This window comes from Eublepharis macularius, chromosome 12 (genome assembly GCF_028583425.1).
Source record: "Eublepharis macularius isolate TG4126 chromosome 12, MPM_Emac_v1.0, whole genome shotgun sequence".
NCBI classification, from domain to species: Eukaryota; Metazoa; Chordata; class Lepidosauria; order Squamata; family Eublepharidae; genus Eublepharis; species Eublepharis macularius.
This window is the reverse complement of record NC_072801.1, coordinates 11862703-11887849: the sequence shown is the minus strand read 5'-3', so window position 1 is coordinate 11887849 and position 25147 is coordinate 11862703. Positions and strand designations below refer to the sequence as shown.

Below are 25147 nucleotides of genomic sequence, written 5' to 3'. Positions count from 1 at the left end.
AGAAAAACTAAACGAGTTTTATGAATGGCATAGCTAGATTACTGGCTGAATACTCTTCCCTCCCTTGAATGCAAGGAATAATCTCACAGGCTGCTTTTTTCCTCTTGCTCTGAAGTTTTCTGCTGGGAAGCCTTGTAGAGAACAAAAAGTAATCTTTCCTTTTCACCTCTTCCTAGATGACTTCCATGACAGGCATTCGTATGGACCCGCCTCACTGCCTTCTTCCACGTCTTCTCACCAATCAGAGGGCCTGGACCTTGAGCAAGTCAACTCCATTTTCAGGAAGTTCTCCCTGGAGAGGTATTCTGGGGGACGCGGGACGTGATCTCGGGACCTGATTATACAATTGGTAGAATCAAGTGATTGCCCTTGCTGTGGTTTGTACTACTTCAGGCAGCTAGTGGGAACACCAAATTTAAACGTTCTCCCCTGGATAAAAATCTGTCTGTATTTGGAAACCTAGCAGGTTAGGGGAAAGGGCCATGTGTAGCTTTCTTCCAGTCTTGCTATTCTGTTTGTGTCTGTTGTCGATGATGATGCATTCAAACATCCAACCCACACTTAGCAGCCTGAAGTAGTACAGTCTTGGTAAAATCTGCATTACCTGTTTCTGCTGATCAGATAGACTGGTTGTGATGGAGGGCCCAGTCTTGGGAGCATGTGAATGATCTACAACAATATATTGCATTTCCAAGCAGTCTTATTAGGGTTTCTCTTCAATACCCAAGTAACAGTACTATCCTATGCAAAATAGCAAAAAGTCCGGTAGCACCTTTAACCAACTTTATTGAGGCATAAGCTTTTGAGAACCACAGCTCTCTTCGTCAGATGTATCTGACAAAGAGAGCTGTGGTTCTCGAAAGCTTATGCCTCAATAAAATTGGTTAGTCTTAAAGGTGCTACTGGACTTTTTACTATTTTGCAACTACAGACTAACACGGCTAACTCCTCTGGATCTATATTCTATGCAAACTTACTCCAGTTCATGCCCAACTTCAAACAAGAGTCATTCACTGCAATCCTCCTCTCTTTCTCCATTATCCTGCTCTGCTGAGTTTCCATTTTAGAATGCAGGAGAAACCCAAGAGAACATTCTTCTTTCTAAGCCATGCAATTCCTCCCTTGATACAGGCCTTTCCGCCCCTCAGTGACATCTGTCGGGCGCCTCCGGAACTCGTGCCACACCGTCCAGTGCATCATTCTGAATGGAGACAGCCTGAGTTCTGAGATCTCTGTGCTGGGGGGCAACAGCAAAGGCAGCTTCGTCAATTCTGTCAAAGTGGGATCCGCAGCAGAGAAAGCAGGTCTCCGGGAGGGGCACCAACTGCTTCTGGTGAGGCTTCGGCTTTGATTGTCAGTTTCCTCATTAGTGCCCCCAATCCCCTCACCCTACCAGCCTTTGGACATGTCATCATGAGCTTCAGCTAGTAATCCCTCTGTTGCTGCTGTTCTGTAGCTAGAAATCCTTACAACATGCAACAACATGCATCTAATTGCTGCCGGTGTGTTGTATCATTGCTGATAGTAGTTTCATTCACACAACCATTAGCAGTCTTCATCGGTTAGTAGCAAGATAGTTGTCATTATGACAGGTGGGCTGTGCATGGAGACAGAGGTCCCATATACTGCAACGGTGCCTGGTGTACTGACTGATCCATAAACAAAGACAGGTTGCAATCCCACCCCCTCCAGATTCCTGTCAATGAGGACTGAACCACCCAAGAGGTGGAGAGCAGGTCTTTTCTTCCTTGCAAGTATGCAGAGAGAGAGCATGCAGGAATGGCCCAAGGTCCCTATAAGGTTCGGGGCTAAGTGGGGCCTTAAACCCAGGTCTCCTGCATACTCCAACACACACATGGCATGTGAGAAAAAAGTGAGCTTGGAAAAAGTGGCCTCATTTCCCTAAGCCATTTCCATTGGGTATCTTAAGATAGGACAGACACATGTGTTCCAAGAGAAAGTTATCAATCCGTCCATTGCTGCAATTTTATAGTTGAGCCAGGGATGGGAGAGGAGAGAGGAAAAGGTGGTGGTGGTGGTGGTGGGCGGGGAGGGGGGTTATATCATTAGCATGCTTGTTACATAAGAGTAAGGCAGCAAAGAGTTGCCTGGCATACATAGTGTCAATAGATGGAATAATTGACTCGGAATAATGCCTCTTGCTTATATATAGATGGAAGGCTGCATCAAAGGAGAAAACCTGAGCTGTCCCTTAGATACCTGTACAAAGGAAGAGCTTCACTGGATAATTCAGAGATGTAGTGGACCTGTTACGTTGCACTGTAAATTGAATCATGAAGGTAAGTGGCAACTTTGAACTTGCCCTAAATGTTTCGCCATGTTGCATACATTTATACATAATCTATAGGGCTAACCCAGCAGCCCCCAGAACCTGGAAACGATGGGGACAGCCAACAATCTCACTCTCCCAGGAGTGTCAGTAAAGGAGTAGGCCTACATGGGAGTCGCTGTGCAACATTTCTAGCTCCCGCTTCATTGGAGCTGATGGGGAAAGAGACAGCAAGCTGCAGGGATGTATCACCTAAGGGAGGTAACAAGGGGCACCCTGATGCAACCATAGGGAGACACTGGCGAGACAAGGGCCCAAATCTATGGCCATGGTGCATAAAAGACATGCAGTTGCAGGTCTTTGGAGAGGTGGCATGTGCATTTTATAAAGAAGGGAAAGATAGATACTAATATGTTCCTTTTATGCTTTTATTTACTTTATTGTCTGTCTGTCTTGTTGAGGCTCAGGGTGGATTACAGAGTTATGAAAACTATGCAGTAAAGACCAGTATAATATATTCAAACACAGTGCTGGAAAATTGGATAGTACCAGGGCTTTTTTTCAGCAGGAACGCGGGGGAACGGAGTTCCGGAACCTCTTGAAGATGGTCACATGGCCGGTGGCCCCGTCCCCTGATCTCCAGACAGAGGGGAGTTGAGATCGCCCTCCGTGCCGCTCCAGCGGCACGGAGGGCAATCTCAACTCCCCTCTGTCTGGAGATCAGGGGGCGGGGCCACCGGCCATGTGACCATTTTCTCCAAGGGCAACCCACTGAGTTCCACCACCTCTTTCCCCAGAAAAAAAGCCCTGGATAGTACAATTAGAGAACAATGAAACAAAGACAGTATTGAATATCCAATAAACAGTACAGTGTAAAGGTGAAGAAAACTGCCTAAAATTTTCGCAGGCAATTAAAATTAGAGCCTTATTACCTTAGAGAACGTGGCCTTCCTGTAGAATTCTGCTTCTCCGCTTCCCTTTATGAAAATGCCCTCCTGAACAGTCCCTCAGCACCTTTGAACAAATTTGGAACCCTTTTCACTTACTTTAATGTAAAAACTAAAAGGATAAGATGTCTACGACATCCATACTGCATTTAATTTGGTCTTTTGGTGCAGTTCAGTCCTTCATTTTTCCCTGTGGTTCGTTGGTAGATAGTTTGATTCACTCAATGATCTACAAACTCTGGAGATCATTAAATTGCCTCATGATTAATGAAATGCCTCATGATTAATGTGCTGTTTTTCAATCAACAAATTGCCTCATGATCAATGAAGTATTTTGTAACTTACATGAATATTAAAGAGAGGCATAGATTACCACTTAAGAAAATGTATAGTTTCTTGATTTTGGATATACTCAAATAAATTGAGGGGAAATTGGGGTTTAAGAAGAGTTAATGGTAAAGCAAACCTGTGGTGTTGGAGGGGGGTATAGTATTGTGAAACATTTCTGTTAAGGAATAACATTAAAAAGGAAGAAAGGAGGGTAGCCCCAGATGTAAGGGGAAATCATGAGATTACACCAGAAAATATCAGTTTATATGACCTGTGTGTTCTAGATTGGGCAAAAAGTTTTTAAACTCTTCTGAGTTGGTTAAAGTGTGTCCTAAGGTAGAGTTACCCTACGAGGAGGTCTCCTTGCAAGTTGGGGGAATTAGCATGCAAGGAGAGGCTGAGAGAGGCAGTTAACTTCGGGATCTCCACCTGTGTATACGAGGATCCTTTCCTCTAGAGAACTCTTTTAATGTAGAAGCAGGAGTTAAATCAAAAAGGAGTTTTTATTTAAAATACTAAAGATGTATTGCACACAAAACACACACACAGGGCTAACTCCTTGAAAATGGAGGCTCAGGTTAGAGCAGTTGCCAGGTCTTCTTTTTTCCATCTTCGACAGACTAGGCAGCTTGCCCCCTATCTTTCAACCTGTGATTTAACTACAGTGATTCAGGCAATGGTCACCTCTAGTTTAGATTACTGTAATGCACTCAACACAGGGCTTTCCCTGAGTCTGATCCGGCAATTGCAGCTGGTTCAAAATGTAGCAGCACGTGTCATCACTGGAGTGCCAAGTGGTACACATATAACACCGGTATATAACACCGATTGGGGGAACCGGTGAGAGCCAGTTTGGTGTAGTGGTTAAGAGTGCGGGACTCTAATCTGGAGAGCCGGGTTTGATTCCTCACTCCTCCACTTGAAGCCAGCTGGGTGACCTTGGGCTAATCATGGCTCTCTGGAGCTTTCTCAGCCCCACCCACCTCACAGGGTGTTTTGTTGTGGGGATAATGACATACTTTGCAAACTGCTCTGAGTGGGCATTAAGTTGTCCTGAAGGGCGGTATATAAATCGATGGTTGTTGTGGATTTTCCGGGCCGTATAGCCGTGGTCTTGGCATTGTAGTTCCTGACGTTTCGCCAGCAGCTGTGGCTGGCATCTTCAGAGGTGTAGCACCAAAAGACAGAGATCTCTCAGTGTCACAGTGTCACAGTGAGATCACTGTGACACTGAGAGATCTCTGTCTTTTGGTGCTACACCTCTGAAGATGCCAGCCACAGCTGCTGGCGAAACGTCAGGAACTACAATGCCAAGACCACGGCTATACGGCCCGGAAAATCCACAACAACCATCCTTCTCCAGCCGTGAAAGCCTTTGACAATATATAGTATATAAATCGAATGTTATTATTGCACCAGCTGCATTGGCTACCAGTGGAGTACTGAATCAGATTCAAGGTTTTGGTATTAACCTATAGACCCCTATGCGGACTGGGACCAGCATACCTACAGGACTGCCTCTCCCAATATATGCCCCAGAGGATGCTCCGAGAGAAACAACAACTATTGGTGGTCCCTGGCCCCAGGAAGGCCTGCCTAGCCTCAACCAGAGCCAGGGCCTTTTCAGTCCTGGCTCCAGCCTGGTGAAACTGTTTAATGAGACAAGGGCCCAGCAGGACTTATTATCTTTCCGCCAGGCCTGCAAAACAGAGATGTTCCACCAGGCGTATGGTTGGGACTGAGCTAGGCCTCCACCAGCCGAATAAAGGAGATTAGATCCCTCCCTACTAGAGGCATCCACTGTCCAGCTTTTAAATGGTAGTTTCAAGTGGTAGATTAACTGCCTCTGATTGGCTGTTTACTGCTATCTTGTACTCTTTTAATTACTTATACTGTATTGGTTGCTATTGCTGTTTTAGATTGTTTTAAACTGTAAGTTATTGTAACGTTTTTACTGAATATAATCCACCCTGAGGCTGTCTGGGCAAGGAGGGCGGAATAAAAGTCGAAATAAACAAATAAATAAATAAATAAATAAGCTAGAAAAACAGGGAAGGAAGTTGGAGAGAGAGGGCATCTGAGGAAGAGTAACCAGCACTTTGTGGCAAGAAGAGGGAGAGGGGCTCAGCAGGGCCGGGTCAAGGGGGGCATGGGGGGTACTCTGCCCCCGGCGCCACCAGGGAGGGGGTGCCAGGAGCAGCTGCCAGAGGGCGCAGGCAGCAGCACGGGCAGCCTCGCAGCCTGGGCAGCCTCGCAGCCACCCGCGCTGCCTTTCGCCTGCACCGCAGGACAGGGGGCAGCTGGCTTGCCATATTCATAAGCCTTCTTAATATTGTGAGGGCAAGTCTGACCACTAACAGTGGATGGGGAAGAAAATACATGAGTGTTGAAGATTGAGAACGTTGTGGATAACACGGCAATCCTATGCAGAGTTCCTCCAGTCTAACTCCATTGATTCAGATAGGCCTGTGCAGGGTTAACACTGTACAGGATTACACAATCAGTTATGGATATGAGCGCGCAGCAAGAGAATCCTGTCATGGGGCAAGTGTTTATTATTTAACACACCAGTAAATATGTTTATAGCCAAGCAAGATTGTTCCTATTATTGGAACAAACACCAATTATTAGATTTAAGAATCAGCAAAGCGAATGTGATTCTTGCTAGTGTTACCGGAATAAGCTGATGGATTTGTGATTTTACGTCTGACAGTTTCTTAAAGGGTTGGCAGGCTCAGATTTTGTGGGTAACGTAGCGATTGCTTCCGTATCTTTAAAGTATTTTCTAGAATTATTTATAGCATTTAAGAACCCTCATAGTATGTTAGTAACATTAAATAGGATTAGAAATAAATCTGGAGCGTAGCAGAGAAACTCCCCTACGTCACCTGTCCCATGCCAGGATTTCTGGTGGCCATTTTCAAGAGGAGGAGGAGTTTCCCCAATAAGAGCTCATTGATGCTGAGAGGAGGTTTTCATGAAGGGAGCACTAATTCGTGTGTAGTTTTAGTTATTTACTAGGGTTGCCAGGTCCCCCGCCCCTGGGCAGGAGATCTGGGGCCCAGCTCCTACTTTGTGCTTTTCCTTTTTGCGCACACGTTCCTGGAAGTGACATCATGAGCCACCGTGAGAGCTCTGCCACACTCCCCAGGGGGCCGAATTGTGCCACTGCGGAGCGTGGCAGCATTCTGCGCTATGCAGAGGCCCAGTTCATCCAAATTGAGCCACTGTGGCACATGGGAGCATGCCGTGCCACCTAGGGGCATGCTGCACTATCCAGGGGCACGCCCTGGGAGGCGCATCCCCTCGCCAGCCAGGTAAGCAGGGGTGGAGCGTAGGAGTGAAGGATACCCCACCCCTGGCGAGGGACTGGCATCCCTATTACTTACCCATTTGGATATATACACATCATTTTTCTCCCCTATGGGGGCACAAAACAGCTCATACTATCAGTCTCCCCTGTTTTGTATTATCATCACAACAACCCTCTGCGGTAGGTTAGGCTGCAAGCGTACGACTGGCCCAAGGTCACCCGACAAGCTTCCATGGCAGAGTGGGGATTCGAACCAGTCTCCCAGAGACTCTAAGCACTGCAGTGCTCACTGTCTGGTTGTTGTTTGCTTCTATGGAAATTAATATGGATGGAAAGGGAGGAGCCAGCCGGTGTCGTCCACAGGACCTTAGGAAATGCACCTTGGAGAGCTGAGATATATGCAGAATGCCCTGCTTACGGAGGCATGGTTGGTGACTACTAAGAGGCAGGGCTTTGTCAGGAGCTCCCCAAATGCATAGATTGTTTCCCCCCATGAGGTACATGCTACTCTGTCTGGTAGATTAAGACACAGAGCTCTGAACGAGCCCTAAAACCTCATTTAAAAACTTGTTTAAAATCATTTTTTTGGAGGGGCTCCCGGCTCCCTTTTATTTATTGCTGTCATGGTGTTCTGCTAATGTTATTTTTCATCATATTGGTTTATATTGTGTGGATTGTGCATTTGTGTTCTTTGGAACTGTAAATTCATTGTCGTATCTTACTGTGCCGGCTCACATTGGGAGTGTGCAGGTGCAGGCCAGCCGCAGAACTGACAAGCTTTAGGACCCTGCGGAAGGGTCGCTCCCAGGGCTTTTTTTCAGGGGGAATGCGGGGGAACGGAGTTCCGGAACCTCTTGGAAATGGTCACATGGCTGGTAGCCCCCTGATCTCCAGACGGAGGGGAGTTTAGATGGGCAATCTCAACTCCCCTCTGTCTGGAGATCAGGGGGCGGGGCCACCAGCCATGTGACCATTTTCTCCGAGGGCAACCCACTGAGTTCCACCACCTTTTTTCCCAGAAAAAAAGCCCTGTTTAGGACCCTGCGGAAGGGTCGCTCCGTTCCATAACGCACGCGTGTTTCCTTTCCCGCCCAAACTGCGTGCGTCCTTGGGCAGAGCGTCCCCTCCTCCCTCAGTTCTTTCCCCACCATTAAGAGAGGTTCTTCTTTCTTAACTCTCTGCTCTTTTTTCTTCTATTGTGTGAGTTGTATCAAGTTTTTACTCTGACCACTAAAACTTTGGATTGTAGCAAAAATCACTATTCAAAAAATGCTCCAAATGTGAGACCAGAATGCTGCATTGGGACAAGCATGACCTCTGCCTGCTGTACCTAGGTGAGGCATATAACGTGGTGGGATGTACACACTGCCAGTGATTTACACCAAAGGCCAGAAGCGACAAGGCTCTATGGGAGAAGGCACTTTCCAGTTCAGAGATCCTGGCAGCAATGTTATATGCCATGCACAAACCAGCATCTGAGTCCGACACATCGGTTCTGATCTCGCATCCCTCCAAGCCAACCTCCTCAGTTTGGACCTTGGTTCCGACCGAGCGGCATTCCCCGATTCTGAGAGTCAAGACACCAGACTGACGTCGATCTTTAGAGCACCCAACGACCAAACGAACATCCTCTGGACCTCCTTGCTAAGAAGGCAGAAATCAAGAGCAAACATTCCGAACACCCTTCCTCAGCCTCCTCCCATAAAAGGGACAGGCGCTCGACTCCAACACCTATGATGAGCGCAGCAGCATCCTTCTAGGAAGAGGATTCTATCATTCTCCCACGTACACCATCCCACCCCATCCCTGATTTCCGATGATCTGACTTCAGATCTGATGCCTGTTCAACCTTTGGTTCCAAGGGTAACGCCTGCGATGACTCCGCTCCAGCAGCCAACACTGACCTCGGTTCCATGGGCACCTCTCTCATCTCTCTCTCCACTTCCATGGCAAGTCTACTCAGCCACTCAGCCTCCTCAAACTAAGTCCTGCCCGGTTGGCCATTTGATTCCTCCAGCAAGCTGTTGCCCTATCAACACAGGACCCCTCGACCGCTGCATTGGTTCCAACAGCTCCACATTCTCGGATCCCAGTCCCACTGGAGGTCTTCTCAGATTTGGAAGAGACTGCATCACACTCTGCCATAGCCTCTGAACTAGCTTTGGACCCCTCACCTGAAGAGACTGTCAGGGAACAGCATCACTTAACGAGTTCAGGCTCTTTTCAGAGCAGATGATAAGAATGGCTAAGACGCTGGAGTGAGAGATTTCTTCGTCTACTCCAAAGCCCAAAAGCAAGGTGCTGCCAGCGCTTCATTCTGATACCCCATCCTCAGTGCCCTTCCCAGCCGTGGAAGACCTCTGGGACATAGTACACGGCATCTGAGAAAAGCCCTCTTCTGTGCCAGCAGCTTCACGAAAAATAGAAAACTTACATGAGTTGAAGCAACAGGACTGCGAGTTGTTATTCACACACACACCCATCCTCTGGTAGTGGAGGAGGTCCAAGCCTGTTACCAATATGGTTCACACGCTGCACCTGCTGACCGAGAGGGTCAGAAATGTGATGCTTTGGGCCACAAGGTTTACTCAACGGCAGCTTTATACTTCTGCATTGTGAACTACCAGGACATTGTGGGATCTTACCTTTTTTTCCTTTGGGGACAGTTCTCCATTTACCTGTAGGACCCTGGCTAACGTATTGCAGGGTGAAGTCATACAGCTTGCCAAATAGCAGATGAACACTGGAAAACATGCGTCAGACTGTTCTGCAAGATCTATGGCCTCTGCAGTAGTGTCACGATGCCATACCTGGTTTTGTTCTACAGCCCTGCCACAAGAGAGAGAGCAATAATTGAGGATTTCCTATTCGAAGGGCATCTCCTGTTTTCAGAGAAGACAGATGATTCTCTAAGATAGATGAAAGAGAATCAATGGACCCTCCTATAGATACTGCCTTCCGGGCTACCAGCAACCGCAACAACACCAACAACAGCAATATCGCCCATCAAGTTACCCTACGGAGTCTTTAGTGTGTGCTCAAGTCCTATTCTGCTACACGTTTCCAGAGTGAGAAAAGACCCACCACACCAAGGCCAAAGCATTCTCAGCTTGAATCCTCCAAGGTCTCCCGACATGGACAAAAACAGTTACTCGGACTAGCACAGTCAGACAAACAAAGCCCCTTCCTCTCAACATGGCAAAATATCACCAGCAGGGCTTTTTTTCAGCTGGAATGTGGTGGAACAGAGTTCCAGCACCTCTTGAAAATGGTCACATGGCCGGTGGCCCCGCCCCCTGATCTCCAGGCAGAGGGGAGTTGAGATTGCCCTCCGCGCGGAGGGCAATCTAAACTCCCCTCTGTCTGGAGATCGGGGGCGGAGCCACTGGCCATGTGACCATTTTCACCAAGGGCGATTTAAACTTTAAAAAACTCCCCTCTTGTTCCAGCTGACCCAAAGTGACGTTATTGTGCGGTCCTGAGTTCCACCACCTCTTTTCCCAGAAAAAAAGCCCTGATCGCCAGTGACTCTTGGCTTCTGTCCATTGTCAACTCAGGATACAGATCACATTTCAGAGAACTCCCACAGCTCACTCCTCCTCCTAACAGCCCCAGCGACTCTCTGCAGAAACTCGAGCAGGCCCTAACTGAGCTATTCGGAAAGGGGGCAATGGACAAGGTTTTAGAACCCCAACTCTTGCTAGGGTTTTATTCCAGATGTTTCCTGGTTCCCAAAAGAGATGGGGGATCTTCAACAACTAAACAAGTTTATTAAAGTTGAGAAATTTAACCTTGTCTAGAGTGGTATAGTTATTAGAGTCTCTTTGCAGTTCTAGACCTGAAAGATGCATATTTCCATATATCTGTCCATCCACACAGGAGGCATGTATGATTTAAGTGCAAAGATACCCGTTACCAGTACACATCATTACCCTTTGGGTTGTCCTCAGCTCCGTGGGTATTCACCAAATGCATGTTGGGGGTAGTCGCCTTCCTTAGGGTGCAAGGGTGCCTGATATATCCCTGTCTTGATGACTGGCTTATCATTGCCATATCAACCTGACCACACACACCATTATGCAATTAGGCTTACTCATCAATTTGAGTAAGTCCAACCTCACTCCAGTACAATGCACCCACTTTATTGAGGCCAAGCTGGACTCAATGTTGGGTAGGGCTTTCTTCCCCGATGATCGGATCCAGACATTACAGTCCCTGGCCCTGGGTTTTCTGGCAAACCTATTCCAATCCATCCTGTTGATACAGAAACTGTTAGGCATTATGGCCTCCACCACTGCTGTGGTCCCATTTGCACAATTACGAATGAGACCCCTTAAAAACTGGTTCATTGGAAAACACGACCGTTTGTCAGGCACTGGCTCCGGCTGCACAAGAGAACAGAGGGAGGGGGGCGCGCTGCCCAAGGACGCACCCAAGTTGGGTGGGAAAGGAAACACACATGCATTATGGAATAGAGCAACCCCTCCACAGGGTCCTAAAGCTTGACAGATCTCTCTGCAGCGGGCCTGTGCCTACACAGCCACAATGTGTGCCTGCACAAAAGATACTTGGCAAACAACAGTTACAGGTAACTGCAACCCTGTTTTGCTTTATGAGTGCTGATTAAAAGGCAATAGATTCATGCCATAAATAAAATTAATGAATTTTAAAACGCATATAATACTGCAATCCTGTGTAGAGTTATTCCAGCCAAAGCTCACTGAAATCAATGGGCTTTGACTGGAGTAACTCTGCAAAGGGTTGTACTGTATCTGGCATTTGTTTAAGAAACAAAGTTCTGTTTAGAATACATTCATGAAAATGGGGTTTGGATTTTAACTGGTCTCTTCTAAGGAAATCTTACTGAATGAAGAGAACTTAGGACTTTAATCCTGGGTGGGCGGTTATACAAAAAATCATTTTACGGTGGGGTTTATTTGGTGTTTCTATATATTTTATTTAAAGAAGAAAATAACAATAAACAATGCATAGAGGAACCAAAACAGAATATATAACAGAGTACTTAAACTACATAACACTTCTCTCCATCTCCATATTGAGGTGTTGAACTATATATGAAGTGAATTTTTCTTCAAAATATATCGTAAGGAATGAAAGGCAACCCTTAGATTCTTCTGCAGCACAACAGATTTGCAGGTGCAAATTAAACCTTTGTAAATAAAGATGAACATACAGCTGAATGAGACTGAAGCACATCAAAACAAGGAGATGTGGCATATGACCAGGAGAGTTGTTGGATCTACATAAACCCATTTCTCTTTCATTTTTTCCCTTTTTGATTTGTTTGTGAATAAATTCTTTAAAGGCAACAGACGGAGAAAATTAAACACATTTGGCTGAAAGTAAATGGTTTAAATAAATGTAAAAAAGAAAGATAAAGTAATTGGGAATTTGTATAAAGACAAGTACAAGGCTGTTTTCACACTGCTTACCAGCCACAGAACATCGCGCCAAGCTCCCGGAACAACATCGTCTTCCTGGCGCGATTTCGTGCGAGAACTACTGTTCTCCCGCAAAATCACGCCAGGAAGATGCTGTTGGTCCGGGAGCTTGGCGTGATGTTCCGTAGCCAGTAAGCAGTGTGAAAACGGCCCAAGGCCGTTTCCACACGGCTTACTTCTGCCCGTAACAACCCGGTAGATCATGCAAAAAACACGGAAGATCACCTCTGCCCGTAACGATCCGGTAGATCACGCAAAAAAACCCGCGGAAGATCACCTCTGCCCATAACGACCCGGTAGATCACGCAAAAAACGCGGAAGATCGCGTTTTCTCGCGCAAGATTTGCATGACGTCATGATGTCGTGCAAATCTCGTGCGAGAAAATGCGATCTTCCGCGTTTTTTGCGTGATCTACTGGGTCGTTACGGGCAGAGGTCGGCCATGTGGAAACAGCCCAGGGGTGTTGAGGTCATTAGAGTTGGACTTGGAGATCCGAGTGCAGAGCCTGCAGCCATAAAGTTCACCAGCAGTGCCATTCCTAAGCACCCTCCTTGGCCCATTGCATTCAATGGACTTATCAGGATGTACATGTGATTTGGAGGGCACAAACCATGATCTCCTTACAGGGCCATGACCATGTGAAGTCGCTGACTGTATGACCCAGTACCTCCTGGACTGGCTAGCAGACATAATGATGTGCCAGGCGAGCTAGTGGTACCCCCATCCTTCCATTTTAGCAGCTTTGGGTTACCTTCTTTTTAAAAATTGCATTTCCAGTTCATTTGATGACTTCAGTGCGAGATTTGCAGGCACGATTTATCCCTGCAATATAAAACAACATATTTGCATGCTAGAATCTGTAAATCTGTATTTATTTGTGCCATATACAAGCAAATAAAAACCATATTTGTTTGGATAGGGTACATCTTAATCGTATGATGTTTGATTATTTTTAAAGTATTAAGGATCATGTCTTCATCCACACTGTCCTTCTGGCAGAACAGCATTTCTTTCTTTCTTTCTTTCTTTCTTTCTTTCTTTCTTTCTTTCTTTCTTTCTTTCTTTCTTTCTTTCTTTCTTTCTTTCTTTCTTTCTTTCTTCCTTCCTTCCTTCCTTCCTTCCTTCCTTCCTTCCTTCCTTCCTTCCTTCCTTCCTTCCTTCCTTCCTTTCTTTCTGCCGAGAAGCAGTTCTGCCCTCCTGTTCCATACTGCCACTTTCCCCATTATTACCCCCACAAACAAAATATAGGGGCTCCGTGGGCTTCAGCAGCAGGGGGAAGAGGAAATGTCCTGCATTGCAAAGTTCACTGATGGCTGGATACATGCTGAATGGATGCGAGTTGTAAATTTTAGCGCAAACTGCAAAACTCAAAAAATGCAAGGCTGGCTATGCACTGCCAGCTTTGGAAATGAAGTTGAACTCTTTGTTCCTTTCTGTTCACAGGATAGCTGAAGAAACAGCCCATGACATGCAGGTTCAGTGGTCCAGCATCTGCTTTGTAGGCAGAAGGTCTGGCATCACCAGTTAAAAGGATTAGGTAGCAGGTGATCGTGAAGGCCCTTAACTAGAGACCCCGGAAAGCATACACCAGTCAGAGGAGACAATCCTGACCTTGATAGACCAATGGGCTACCTTAACATAAGACAGTTTCATGTGTGCCAAGGGCCCGAGCATAATTTATTCCTCTGTTTCATAAATGGCTTTAAATGGGGATCCGACAGATACATGGATCAGTGGCTACTAGCCATGGTAGTGAAAAGCAGTTTCCATTGTCGGAGGTAGCCAACGTCTCAATATCAGTGATGGGAGGCAATGCCTTGGTTTCTGTGCCCTCTTTGACATCCTTCAAGGGCACGTGGCTGGCCACTGTGCACAATGGGATGCTGGGCTGTTCTGATCCAGCAGGGCTCCTCTTATGTTCTTGACTGGCACTCTCCAAGCCTGGTGACCCATGCAATCGCCCATGTAGGACCAGTGTGGTGTAGTGGTTAGTGTGCCCCACTAGCATCTGGGAGACTGGTTTGAATCCCCACTCTGCCATGGAAGCTTGTTGGGTGACCTTGGGCCAGTCATACACTCTCAGCTTAACCTACCTGCCAGGGTTGTTGTGAGGATAAAATGGGGGAGAGGAGATAGGGCACTTTGGATCCCCATTGGGGGAAAAGGTGGAAATAAAAATGAAGTAGTATAAATTAAAGCACAAATTTCAGAGGTATTTGCTGGGAAAGATACATAGGTCTTCTGTTTATGTCACACAGTGTTGAATCTGAGGCTCGCTCAGGGTCAGTTCTAGTGGGTGGAGAAGTCAGGGGGTTGCAAGGATCCAAAGACTAAGAGCGGGACCACAAGTGACGCCTGACACAGGTTGGACACTAGTTAGCTTCCCTCAAGTTTTGATGGGAAATGTAGGCATCCTGGTCTTGCAGCTTGACTCTCTGACTGCTGTCCAATGGACTTTTCAACTGTCACTTGTCCAACATTCCACCAAGCTGCCTACATTTCCCGCCAAAACTTGAAGGAAGCTGGCAAGTGTCCAACCTGTGTCAGGCGTCACTTGTGGTCCCGCTCTAAGACTAAGTCCTCTGCTCAGAGCACCTGAGAAAGTACTGCTTCACACAACGTATCATTTCTTTATAGAACTCATTGCCACTTGATATATAATTGCCACTAGATAGGTGATTGTGATGGCCACTGGTTGACTTGGCTTTGAAAGGAGACTAGCCAAATCCTGTGAGGAAAAGTCTACCAATTGGTATTAGTATGCGATAGCACATTAATGTACTACCGAAGCAATGGAAGCTGTTGCCATCATATCCTCCAGGGGTGTGTGTGTGGGGGGGTACTCTTTAGGAAAGAGGGTGCTGGACTAGATGGGCCCTTGGTCTGATCAATAACAATAATAACAACATTTGATTTATATACCGCCCTTCAGGACAACTTAATGCCCACTCAGAACGGTTTACAAAGTATGTTATTATCCCCACAACAAACACCCTGAGAGGTGGGTGGGGCTGAGAGAGCTCCAGGGAGCTGTGACTAGCCAGGGGCTTGGCTAAGGCTTGGGCCCAGCTGGTGGCCTGACATATCCAGCAGGGAATGCCAATCACCTTCCATGCCACTGATGCTGAGAGGGAGCTGAGAACTCAGTAATCCTCTTGGGCGCCTTGCTCAGAGAGCTAGCTGTGGGTATGATCAGGGCTTTTTTTCAGCTGGAACGTGGTGGAACGGAGTTCCGGCACCTCTTGAAAATGGTCACATGGCCGGTGGCCCCGCCCCCTTATCTCCAGACAGAGGCGAGTTGAGATTGCCCTCGGAGGGCAATCTCAACTCCCCTCTGTCTGGAGATCAGGGGGCGGGGCCACCGGCCATGTGACCATTTTCGCCGAGGGCGATTTAAGCTTTAAAAAACTCCTCTCTTGTTCCAGCTGACCCAAAGTGACGTCATTGTGTGGTCCTGAGTTCCACCACTGAGTTTTCCCAGAAAAAAAGCTCTGTGTATGAACTCATGTTCTGAGGAGACTCAGAGGCCTTTTCCCGATGAAGGGAGGGCCTTTCTGGGTGCCTGGCTTAACGGCCCACAACATCCTGAAGCTGAAGAATTTTTAACTGATTACAAGGGGATGAATTGACTGCCTGAACCGACCGATCTGTTCATTAATTGATAACGCCATAAATATATGTTTCTTATTACAAAAAACCTTAATACCAGCTCCTCGCTGAGATATTAAAGGAGCTCTGAGACAGTTTAGAATTTAATAAAGCCAATATGCCACTGGTTGTTAGAAGGAAAAGCCATCTTGAATGTTTTGGTTGTCTTTTCACATTGCAATGACACGCCGGAACAAAAATTACTGCATTACTCTCATTCCAGCAGATGAAAATGTTTCTCTGCAGATTCATCGACTGAAATGTTTGTTGGGTCAAGCCAGGCCTGTGAGCTGTTGGGTAAGGGTGCTAAGGAATAGGTATAGGAGGGACGTACAGAAAGGAGTCTGGAAGAGGCGGCTGCCTTAATTGGTAAGGAATGAGAGACAGCACATGGGAGGAAACTGAACAATGGCTGAAACTAAGGGCCTTTCTACATGTTATGTTTTCCCCTGGTCCTCCCTGGGTCCACGGGATCCATATACACTTGCCAGTGGGAACTCAATTCCAAAGGACTAGATTTGAATCCCATTTTTTTGTTGTTGGTTTGCTTTTGAGCCACAACGCAGCAGGAAGTTGGGCTCATCCTCGAGACTTCACATCCCGGAGAAGAAACAAACTCAGCCATGTTTTCCTTAGCTGTCACTAGAGCAGGGCTTTTTTTCAGCGGGAACATGGTGGAACGGAATTCCGGCACCTCTTAAAAATAGTCACATGGCTGGTGGCCCCGCCCCCTGATCTCCAGACAGAGGGCAGTTTAGATTGCCCTCCGCGCCGCTGGAGCGGCGTGGAGGGCAATCTCAACTCCCCTCTGTCTGGAGATCAGGGGGCGGGGCCACCGACCATGTGACCATTTTCTCCGAGGGCGATTTAAACTTTAAAAAACTCCCCCCTTGTTCCAGTTGACCCAAAGTGACGTCATTGTGTGGTCTTGAGTTCCACCACCACTTTTCCCAGGAAAAAAGCCCTGCCCTCAAGTATCCTACCAAACCCACTCTTTGCTGCCAAGTTCTGAGTTTTCTCTTCCAGTTTCCTGCCAGTGAATCATGCCCGACTCTTTCCAATTGCAGGCCACAGGAAGCTGTTGTCTGAGATGGAAGAAGGCCTGATCACATCTGGGGACTCCTTCTACATCCGCCTGAACCTTGGCATCTCCAGCCAGATGGACTGCTGCTCCCTCTCGGTGAAATGCGACGAGATCCTGCACGTCCTTGACACCATGCACCAGGGCAAGTGCGAGTGGCTTTGTGCCAGAGTGGACCCCTTCACTGACAGAGACCTGGAGACGGGGACCATCCCCAATTTCAGCAGGTGAGCCCAGCACAAGCTGTGGGCCTAAGCTGCAAGTCTTTCCTTCCATAGCTGGAAACAGAACCCATTTGACACTGAGAGCCAAACTACAAGTGACGCCTGACACAGGTTGGACACTTGCCAGCTTCCCTCAAGTTTTGATGGGAAATGTAGGCAGCTTGGCGGAATGTTGGACAAGTGACAGTTGAAAAGTCCGTTGGACAGCAGTCGGAGAGCCAAGCTGCAAGACCAGGACGCCTACATTTCCCATCAAAACTTGAGGGAAGCTGACAAGTGTCCAACCTGTGTCAGGCATCACTTGTAGCTTGGCTCTGATGCTAGACCCCCCAGGCAAGTGTTCATCCAAGTGCTGAGTGACACAATTTTACTTGGGAACTGCAGTTTTCAAAGCCAGAGCCACGTGGGATTGCTGGGGAATACATACAAGTGACCAGCTCCCCGCTCTGTCCCTGTGCTCTGGGTGGAACGTGCTGTTCAAATGCCTTATGAAGGTAAGCCTGATTCCAGGCCTTTAAAAAAAGTGCCATCTTTAGCACAACAAAGAGCCAAGTGAGATTAGGAGCCCTATGATCACCGTTTACTGTTGTTGCTACTTAAAAGACCACTTTGACAATCAAATTAGCAGCCCTATGTGGTTGCTTTTAAGGGTTTTTTTAATGAAAGAGATCTCAACGATCCCCTGCATTATTGCCTGGTTTGAGCCCTTCGTCATTGTCCCTGCAATAATAGCAGGGGTGGGGGGAGCAGCCAGCAGAGGCGGTGGAGGGCAGTGACGGAATCCTTTTTCTCCCCCAGAAATCCTGTCTTTGAAAACTTCACTTTCCAGGTAAAACGGAGTCACCCGACTCTTGAATGAACACTTGCCTGACGTTTTATTTAGCCTGACCCTCAGATGTTTGACAATTTTCCAAGGGCCCCTAGCTTAGTGGCAGAGCAGCGCGGCCTCAAGTGGCATAACGGCCCAGGTTCAGTACCCGGAATGTCTGAAAGGTTTCTGCCCTGGCTCTTAGAAAAAGGCTGCTGATTGGTCTAGAAACCATTGAGCTGAGCTGAGCTGAGCTGAGCGAGACAAATGCTGCATCTTGTATTCATGCGCTAAAACAACATACACTTGGAATGGAGTTGGTGTAATGCAGTGATCCTCAGCCATGGCACATGCCCATATGTACCCTGGCACGCAGTCTCTGCTTTCCCTGAGCGCTTCATCCCCAAACAAAGAGCCAATTCTAGTTTTCTTCCACCTTATTGGATAAGGAGGATATCCAGGAGAGCCCGGGAGGCCTCCCTTTTGGGTATGCAGGGAGTACCGATTCGGAAACAACTGTTTCCATTGTTGAAGGATTTCAGTCAGTCAGTTTATTCCACTTAACAGCCCATAGGCCATACACAAAGTTTAAGAATTAAAAATAACGGTTAAAGAAAAGGTTGCCACGTCCACAGTGCAGCTTCTGCAAAAGGCTACTCCGTAATAGTCTTAATTTTGAGGAGTCAGGAATGTTCAAATATTTCAGTAGTCATTTTTTAAGGAATCTTTCTCTGGTTAGTTCACACTTTGGACAGTGAAAGAAGGTATGGGACAGCAAGTCAACTTCAGTCAAAGGGCAATCACAGAAGCGCTGGCCTGAGGGTATCTTGAGAAAGTGGCCCTTCATCTGGGCTGTCGACAATGCCTTGCAACGTGCCATCATATATGACCGCCTCCGTTTCCATTGTTGAAGGGTGCTTGGCTTGAAACCTCCGAACATTTTGTAGTTGACCACAGCCCTTGTAGCAGCCATTTTGCAGGGAGGGTGTGCTTCCCACAAAAATGGGAAGCACAAATACTGGATGGGGGATACACTTCTGGGCAGTAGTATATGTGAAAGGGATCTTGGGGTAAGAGTGGACTGTAAACTAAATATGAGCAGTCAGTGTGATGCAGTGGCGAAAAAGGCCAATTCAATCCTGGGTTGTATCAAGGGAGCCATAGCGTCGAAATCACAGGAGGTCATAGCTTCGCTCTATACTGCCTTGGTCAGGCCACACCTGGAGTATTGTGTGCAGTTCTGGAGGCCTCACTTCAAAAAGGATGTGGACAAAATCGAGAGGGTGCAGAGGAGAGCGAAGAGGATGATCAGGGGTCTGGAGACTGAGCCCTACAAGGAAAGGCTGAGGGCCTTGGGAATGTTTAGTTTGGAGAAGAGGGGGTTGAGGGGGGACATGATTGCTCTCTTTAAGTATTTGAAAGGCTGTCATTTGGAGGAGAGCAGGGAGCTGTTCCAGTTGGCAGCAGAGGGTAGGACCCAAAACAATGGGCTTAAATTACATGCACAAAGGTACCAGCTAGATATTAGGAAGAACTTTTTCACAGTCAGAGTAGTTCAAAGGTGGAATCAGCTGCCTAGGGAGGTGGTGAGCTCCCCTTCACTGTCAGTTTTCAAGAAGAGGCTGGATGAATACTTGTCAGGGATGCTTTAGGCTGATCCTGCACTGGGCAGGTGGTTGGACTAGATGGTCTGTATGGCCCCTTTCAACTCTATGATTCTATGAGGGCCCACTCAGCGTTCTCAGAATTCCAGAAGGGCCCATGGACCTCTTGGAGGGCTGGGGGGCCTGATGCAGTGATGTATGACTGTATACTCTTATTAAAAACAAGGGTGGAGACAGCCAGAGTAGCAGTCAAGAGGACTGGAAGAGGTTTGAGTCAGGAGTCACTTCCTGAAGTGTGCACACATATTTCTTGTGTTTTTGAAGGTTTTTGAAATGACGCCAACAGTTGGGGCAAAAGTGGGACGTCTGCACTTTCTGAGCACGTGGCCCAGCCTAAATAACGAGTGGATGAGAAAGTACACGTTGAGATTTCCTTTCCTTTAGCTCCATCTTCCCTACTCCTGTGTTTTCTTCATGTACTCAGTTCCCCACAAATTATGCACATCTTCTCTTGTTCACAGAGCTCAACAGCTCCTTTTAGTAAAGCTGCAGAGGCTCATGAACAGAGGAAGCCGAGATGAGACAGACAGTTCATACGGGACAATGAGAGCTCCTCGGGTATGTAGTCAACCTCCCATCACCTTTCCTCTGGTGTCTTTCACATTCTCTACGAATGCTCTGCCCTCTCCCTCCCTCCCCACCAGTACCACAATTCATGTACTAAAAAACTCCTGTGTGGTTTCAGTGGGTGTACATCATCTGTAGCAAGTCGTTTTCAGAGACTGAACGTTAGTCTGCCCCAGGGCTTTTTTTCTGGGAAAGAGGTGGTGGAACTCAGTAGGTTGCCCTCAGAGAAAATGGTCACATGGCCGGTGGCCCCGCCCCCCTGATCTCCAGACAGAGGGGAGTTGAGATTGCCCTCCGCGCCGTCAATCTCAACTCCCCTCTGTCTGGAGATCAGGGGGCGGGGCCACCAGCCATGTGACCATTTTCAAGAGGTTCCGGAACTCCGTCCCACTGAGTTCCTGCTGAAAAAAAGCCCTAGCCTGCCCACTTTGTGTTCCTGGGATGCTTGGCTTGTTCTCAGTAAAGCCTCTTCCAGTTGTAACAGTTTTGGAGTACCTACCGCCTGAAATTGTTCAGAAGCACACTTTTACAAAGGGACAAGGGCTTTAGTTTATGGCACTGTTCATTGTAAGCAGTATCCTTTTCTCACTGCATTGATTCCTAATGTCTGTAATCCAGATTTTGCTTTTATTATATGTCTCAGTTTATGCTGTTTTTATTGCATCGTTTTCTAACTTTGTGATCCAGTTGTATAAAGATCAAAAAGAGGCCAGTAGCACCTTTAAGACTAACCAATTTTATTGTAGCATAAGCTTTCGAGAATCAAGTTCTCTTCGTCAGATGCATGGTTCAGAGACTGGTCAAATATAGAAGAGGAGGGGGGAGGAGGGGAGGAGAGAGAAGAGGCAATTGGGGGGGGGGAGCAACCAAAACATTCCTTTGCTAGTATATGTAAAAATCTCCTTTTGGTGTGTGGATCAGTTGGCTTCAAAGGAGTTTGCCCTGTTAGTTTGTAGCAGCCAAACAGCTAGACCATCCAATTCCAATGCAGTATGAGCCTTCGATAACTACAGCTCTCCTTGCCAGATGCATCTGACAGAGAGATCTGTGGTCCCCGAAAGCCCACGCCAGGTGCCACTGAGCTCCCCCAGACCCCGCCTCTGCAAAGGAAATCTGTTACCTGTGATAATGTGATAACCATTCATAGTCCCTATTCAGTCCCAGCTTGACAGAGTCAAATTTGCATATGAATTCCAGTTCAGCAGCCTCCCGTTGGATTTTGTTTTTGAAAGGTTTCTGTTGAACTACAGCGACCTTTAAGTCTTTGATGGAATGTCCTGGTCGTATAAAGGGAGCTTTAACTCTTGAAATCTCATACCCCTGGAAACCTGGTTAGTCTTTAAGGTGCTACTGGACTCAAATCTTAGTTTTATTACACTGATTATTGTATGTCTTATCCTGTTCCCATTACATTGCTTTAAATTTTGTAATCCACCACAAACCTCAGCACAAAAGGCAGACTATAAATAAAGTGAATAAATAAATACTGGGAGGAGGTGTTATGTGTGATCCTCTCAATTTCTGCAGCTGCCGATTTGTGTCAATAGGGCAATACGTGAATCTGCCAGCTTTGAGACACGTGAATGTATACCCTCAGTTATCTGGGTTTCTTGTTGTGTGTACCAAAGCTGGGAAATACAGGCACTGCCCTTCTCACACAAAATGGTGAGAGTGTACATTAAGAGGATCCCTTGTGGTGTGCTTTCCCAGTACGTGTGGTAAAAGCATCAAAGTCCTAATGACTGGACAGGATTTAAGTTATCCGCTCCATCTGTATTTCTTTTAAGCATTTGGATCTCCAGGCGCTCAAAGATAGTTCCAACACAGGGTTACATATCTCTGTTGAAGAGTGGAAGCACCATTTAAAAAAACCCTAGCAAGTCTTTAAAAGAATAATCTGTCATGCCCACATGTGGGGGCGGGGGGGGGGGGAGAGCACTGCAAAATGAGTAAGAAGCATCAAAAATAGAATCGGCAAATAAAAGCAAGCAGCCGACAATTAAAAAAAAATAGTTTAATGAGCCACTGCAGCAATAAAAGGTGTTAAAATATTAAGACAATGAAAGATGTTACAAGTGTTAAAAGTTATTAAAAATGTAAGGCAATAAAAGGAGGTAAAACAGTAACAGGGAACCACTTAAAACATACACATCAGCAGAGATCAGCCAGGAGCTGGGGTAACAAGAAGAGCTTGGTGTTGGGAGCGACTGAGGCATGATTTAAGTGTCACGAGGGAGGCAAAAGTGTTCATTGTGGGGTTTTGTGCTTGCATGGCATCTTTAAAATCGGGGCCGTTGCCACATGGGGGTGTGAAAAATGCCACAGCCCAGATCAGCAAAGAAAAGGGGGAAGCTCTTTAAAGGGCTAAGAAAAGGGGAGGTGACTGGTGTTCGGCAGTGAGGTCCCGCAGGCCATTTTGAAAGCAGAGCTTCGCTTTGCCCCCCTGTAGTGGTGATAAAGAGAACATACACACAGACATTCCCTCTGCAACCACTATAAAGATTCTGCTTTAGACCGGAGAAAAACAGGGTTTGTTGACTGCAAAGGACTTTGAAGAGCATCACTATGTTTAGAGGTGGCACTGCTACGTTAACCACCACCTTCTTGGGTCAGGAAGGAATTTTCCTCCAGGCCAGACTGGCCAGGGATCCTAGAGGCGTTTTTCTTTCCTCACTGGGGGAGGTGGAGGGGGGGGGTGATAGCTGTGATTTCCTGTATTGTGTAAGGGCTGGACTAGATCCGTGAGGATCCCCTTCAGCTCTCTGTTTCCACTATCCTTTTTGACCTATTCTTTATTCATTCCTCATCAACCTGCTGTGAGGGTCACTCGTGAGTCATACAATTCTGCTTTGAGCTTTTGATGTATGTGTACTACAGGCTTGTTCAGTTTTTCTGAAATGAATCTTTCTTTTCTCTCCCTTTCTTGGCATAATTCTTTCCAGAATACACTGCAGCCAGAAGAGCACACACCACCAAGTGACCCCAAAGCTAGCCCTCGCCTTTCGCGAGCCAGTTTCCTATTGGGTCAGATCTTACAGGTAAAACGGTTTGCACTCTCAATTAGTGTGTTTTTTTTTTTAAAAAAAACTAAAAGATCTGAGCCAGGCTTAGACTTAGAAGGGCATACCTCCATTTAGGATTGCACTGTGACTTGTGCTTTTAAAAAAATTATATACAAAGGCGACAAGCACCATAATTCCTGTGTCACTGTGGCAACCCTTAGGGATTCTTTGCTTTTGGGACCAGCGAATGTGCTGCAGCTGCATTGCTCATGTTGGGAAAGAAAAGCTGAACATGTCTCAGAAGGAGTTGAAGGCAAAAGGAAAATCCCTTCAGGTTTTCATTAAGGGCTGGTTCACATGTTCATCGACTTGCATGTGTGAATGGGCTGTCCGCACAAGTATAACACATGGCACTTGCCTGTCACTTCGAACACAATTGTTTTTGGTGCAGTCAGTGCAATGAGTTCAGCTACCAGCATAGAGGAATCAAGGGATTGTACATGCATGTGTGAACTGAGCCCAAAGTCTTGGTTTTATGAGCTGAAAAGCACTCTTAGCGTTCAGCAGGTGATTGAGTGCAGAAGGCAAAGAATACTGGGCTTGTTTCCGTTAAAATAATTCTACTCTGCTTCAGAACGAAGCAGATGACTCTGTAAACTGGGTGACCCCTCTGCCATGCTCTGTTTCTGCTGTCAGTTTGTCAGCAGGTCTGATAACAAGTTCAAACGCATGAACAGCAACGAACGAGTCCGCATCGTCACGTCAAAGGACACCCGGGCCAGGCCAGAGGCACAGTCGGTGACGAAAGCGCTGCTTGACAGATTTGAAGGTACAGAGGTGGTAGAACTATTGGCATGCAAGCACATGAGAGGTGTTCCCAGAGGAAAACCCATACAGACCAAAATGAGGTGGGGTGAACGGGGTGTTTCCCTGGTCCGTGCTACCTGAACATCCATTTCACCAGGTGACAGTTTTTTACTGTGTGCTTGTTGGCGATCTGCTTTGGCTGGAAGTCAGGTTCTCTCTTCTCCAGAGCACATAGCATGATAGGACTCGCAATCAACCTTAGTTTAAAGTAGAGGTGAGCACGGACGGAGAAAGGACCAAAATTTAACACGGACCGGGCCAGTTCAGCATTCGCAAACTGGTGGGTTGTGGGACACCCGTTTTCCACGGACTCCATGGACATTTCGCTGGTCCGTTCGTCTGTGGTCTTTTAAAGCCTCCCTGCCCCGATGGCAAGCGGTGCCGGGAGCACTGTAACATTTAAATCTCCCCCTTGCTCCAGCTGACTGGCAGCCTGGGTTAAAGTGCTCCCGGCACCGGCCTGGACTGACAAACCGGTCGGTTCGCGAACCGGCGCTGGACCATGAAAAGTTCGTGGTCTGTGGTCCATGAAACGCCACGGACCCATGGCCCGTGGGTTTTTCCTGGTCTCTGCCCACCTCTAGTCTAAAGTATGAATGTTTATAAAATAAATACTGCTCTGTTTTACAAATAAATCATTAGTTTTTTTTAACATTAGGGATGAGTTAACTCATTCCATACTTAGTCCAGAGTTTTGGAAGCTTACAAAACGCAACCTGTTCCTGTTAAAGTGCTGCTGGCTGCCTCTAAGGGACGGGGTCTAAGCAGGAAGGTGACCCTGGGATAGAGTTAGGGCTTTTTTTCTGGGAAAAGTGGTGGTGGAACTCAGTGGGTTGCCCTCAGAGAAAATGGTCACATGGCTGGTGGCCTCGCCCCCTGATCTTCAGACAGAGGGGAGTTGAGATTGCCGAGGGCAATCTCAACTCCCCTCTGTCTGGAGATC

At 47.0% G+C, this 25147-nt stretch overlaps 1 protein-coding gene across 1 annotated transcript in view; it reads left to right on the top strand.

Moving 5' to 3' along the window:
• CARD11 (caspase recruitment domain family member 11) overlaps positions 1–25147 on the top strand; it is a 112356-nt gene that overhangs the window by 73981 nt on the left and 13228 nt on the right. The window contains exons 14-20 of the mRNA XM_054995271.1: positions 177–300; positions 1132–1333; positions 2174–2300; positions 17059–17299; positions 20230–20326; positions 23278–23373; positions 24034–24166. Of these exons, the coding sequence (XP_054851246.1) occupies positions 177–300; positions 1132–1333; positions 2174–2300; positions 17059–17299; positions 20230–20326; positions 23278–23373; positions 24034–24166 (1020 nt within the window). The remainder of the gene's footprint in view (positions 1–176; positions 301–1131; positions 1334–2173; positions 2301–17058; positions 17300–20229; positions 20327–23277; positions 23374–24033; positions 24167–25147) is intronic.